This window comes from Strongylocentrotus purpuratus, unplaced genomic scaffold, assembly GCF_000002235.5.
Source record: "Strongylocentrotus purpuratus isolate Spur 01 unplaced genomic scaffold, Spur_5.0 spur5_scaffold_20, whole genome shotgun sequence".
NCBI lineage: Eukaryota > Metazoa > Echinodermata > Echinoidea > Camarodonta > Strongylocentrotidae > Strongylocentrotus > Strongylocentrotus purpuratus.
Genome location: NW_022145606.1, coordinates 5158014 through 5160880, shown reverse-complemented (window position 1 = coordinate 5160880; position 2867 = coordinate 5158014). Strand labels below are relative to the sequence as shown.

At 35.4% G+C, this 2867-nt stretch overlaps 1 protein-coding gene across 1 annotated transcript; it reads right to left on the bottom strand.

Moving 5' to 3' along the window:
- Nucleotides 1-913: 913 nt before the first annotated feature.
- Nucleotides 914-2301, bottom strand: LOC115927175 (putative nuclease HARBI1). Its single transcript, XM_030992657.1, has 2 exons — nucleotides 2251-2301; nucleotides 914-1623 (listed from the first exon to the last, which is right to left on the bottom strand). The coding sequence occupies exons 1-2, from the start codon at nucleotides 2298-2300 to the stop codon at nucleotides 1341-1343; spliced, it is 333 nt and encodes a 110-aa protein (XP_030848517.1). The 5' UTR covers nucleotide 2301; the 3' UTR covers nucleotides 914-1340.
- Between the last annotated feature and the right edge of the window lie 566 nt (nucleotides 2302-2867).

The following is a 2867-nucleotide window of genomic DNA, read 5'->3' as shown; positions in this document are numbered from 1 at the left end:
TGTCATCGTTGTTCAAGACCGGCCTCATCTTAGATTATTCAATTCCCTCTAAATACATCTTTGGTGTATTTAAAGTTTTATCTGTCATTTTTGGACTTGGACATGCATGCAAGTTCCTTGGTCTTCGACTCCTGCCATTTCTTCCGTACATCTTTTCACTCGCGCTGGCATCCACCAGCAGCTCTTAGCAAGGCCTCGCACTCCTCTCATGCCTTCTGCTTCCGTTCCTCCACCTCACCACCGAAAGGAAATGATATGTTCTCATTTTTACATTATTAGTAGGTGACTGTGCCATCTGAAATTAGTATGATAGAAAGTGTCATTGGAACAGTGACAAGTTTTTTTTTCTTCACCTATACGTTTTGAAAGGACTGAATGTATTATAAACTCTTTCAATTATTTGCTCTGAAATGTGCAAGATGGGTTAGGAAACCTCATAGATTTAAATATATCAATAATATAGACGTTCAGAGCATAACATTATAAGGTTTGAATTATTTCATTGGTTCATATTGAAAAAAGATAGTATATCTAATGAACTTTTTAAATTGGATTGGATTTAATATTTTAAGAATGTAAATAGCTTTATATTGTAGCTTTTTTGGAAACACGATTTCACCACATTCCTACATTGTATTATATCTGATAGGATTGTTTCATTTTTTTAGTTTTGTACATATAAGTGTAAATTATTCAAAATTATTGATGACTATTTATCTAATTTATCAGCATAACTTATTAAAGTTTCTTGAAGAAATGTATAGCATCGTCTAAGGAAATGTGTTGCTTCTTACCCATGGAATTTTATTGAAATCGATAAGGGTGTGTAAATGAAGACTACTAGCTTTAAGACAAGCGGATATTGAAAATAGGACAGCTAGAACTCATGAAGTGAGATATATTACAGTTTTATTTACAATTTATTTACAATTCAGCCAACAAAGGTTGAATGAAACATGCTTTTCGATAAAACATGCTTTAGCAATGAAGCAAATCATTTGCAATGTCAGGAGCACAGTTACGATGCCATTAACACATTAATTAGCATGGTGTTGGTAGATTTCAAATACAGAGGTGGTCATATGCATATTGAAATAATTATCTTGAAAACTGCATATTATTTTAAGAGAAAAACTCATGGCCTCTATATTTACGGTATTGTAAATAGTGTAAATAAACAGAAACTGTATACTTGAGCTAGTCGAGAGAGGACTGACAAAGTAAAGATGCGAGAGAGATAGAATGAAAATAAATGCACGGATATATAGAGAAACCCTGAAAATCTGAGATAGAGCTAGAGTGAGTGAGAAAAAAAGTATATATGTAATGGTCAAAATGAATTAAACAAAAAAGTTGTTTATTATATGTGATCGAGCAGCTTGACCCCCAATGTTATATTCTGCACCGTGAAAGGCATCATCAGCCTCATCAATGACTTGGATGTCGTCCTCCACATCAGGTTCTCGCAGCTTCTTAGAAATGTTGAACAGAATGCAACACGCGTTGATCACGTCGCATGCTCTCTTTGGCTTCATGGCTAAGCCGTGGCCGATGAGACACCGGAATTTATTCTTGAGCTGGCCATTCAACATTTCTATTTTTACCCTCGTCTTCACATGGGCACTGCAGGAAATGACAATTGTATACAAGAAAATAATAGTAAAATATGTGCAGCATCAGCATGTTTTGGGACGATGGGGTGGATAGAGAGAGACGGTTTAGTGTTGACACTTTTTTCTGTTTAAATTTTGAAAGAATGGAAGTTAAGTTAAGTTAATTCATCATCAATTTAAAAGAAGAAGAAGTAACCCTCAATTTCACACCCACCCAATCGTAGGCAAAGTAATAACCCTCTAAAAAAATTAGGCAGGTAGTTTTCAAAAGAGAAATAGATAGATTACATTTCTTATTATTTTCTTTGAGGTTTGATAACTATACCTCCATGAACCACTGGTCCCTTTTCTCTAAAAAAAAAATTGAAGAGGGTTGCCTACGAGCTTCTACCCATGGTATTTCATCAAAATTGAAGAGGGGGTGAAAAAAGGGCGATTAAAAGCTATACATAGATGAATATATATATATTAGCCTACACACTTTCAACAGTTTATAAGGAATCACTTTTTTGTTTTTATTTATGCAGTGTATTATTAGAGGTCCTAAGGCAGTGTTATTTGGGCTTGTGTCGTATATCATTATGCATCTTTGGCCGATTTCATATTATAACGATTGGGTGGTTTAATCTGTACATACTTGTTGTAGGATTTCTCCTGGTCGGTTGAGGGATTCAACACCGGGGTCATCAGCCACTCAAGAAGGGGGTATCAGGAGTCTCCCAGCAAAATTCCTTTGTACTCTCTCTGCTCGAACTTCCTCGCGAGTCTGCTCATTTGTAGTATTCTACTGTCGTGGGTCGATCCTGGCCACCTTCATTGAATACGAGTTATAAAAAATAAGATTAGTTCATGTTATTTCACTTTATATAATATTAATGATAACCATGCAAATAACAGCAATATATGAATGTGCTTGGGACAAGGAAGAAAAAAATGTCAAGTCTTTTAGGGAACTAATCCCTAACGTTGATCATTCTATAAGACATTTAGGAGGGTCATCGGTCCCCTCCCCATCCCTATAGGAAAAAGAAGAAATAAATAACTAATTTCTATAACAGGCACATCGTGCCCCTTTGCAAAAAAAATAATAAATAAAAATCACGTACACACAACCAGTACCGGCCCATCCCTTCCCCCTAAAAAGAATAGTTTATTGACCTGTTATTTATATCTAAATTTGAGGTACTATGAACAACATCAAAGGAAACAATGGCAGTTTTTAATTTGCAAGAGGGCAGGATCGAGTGCCCTTTT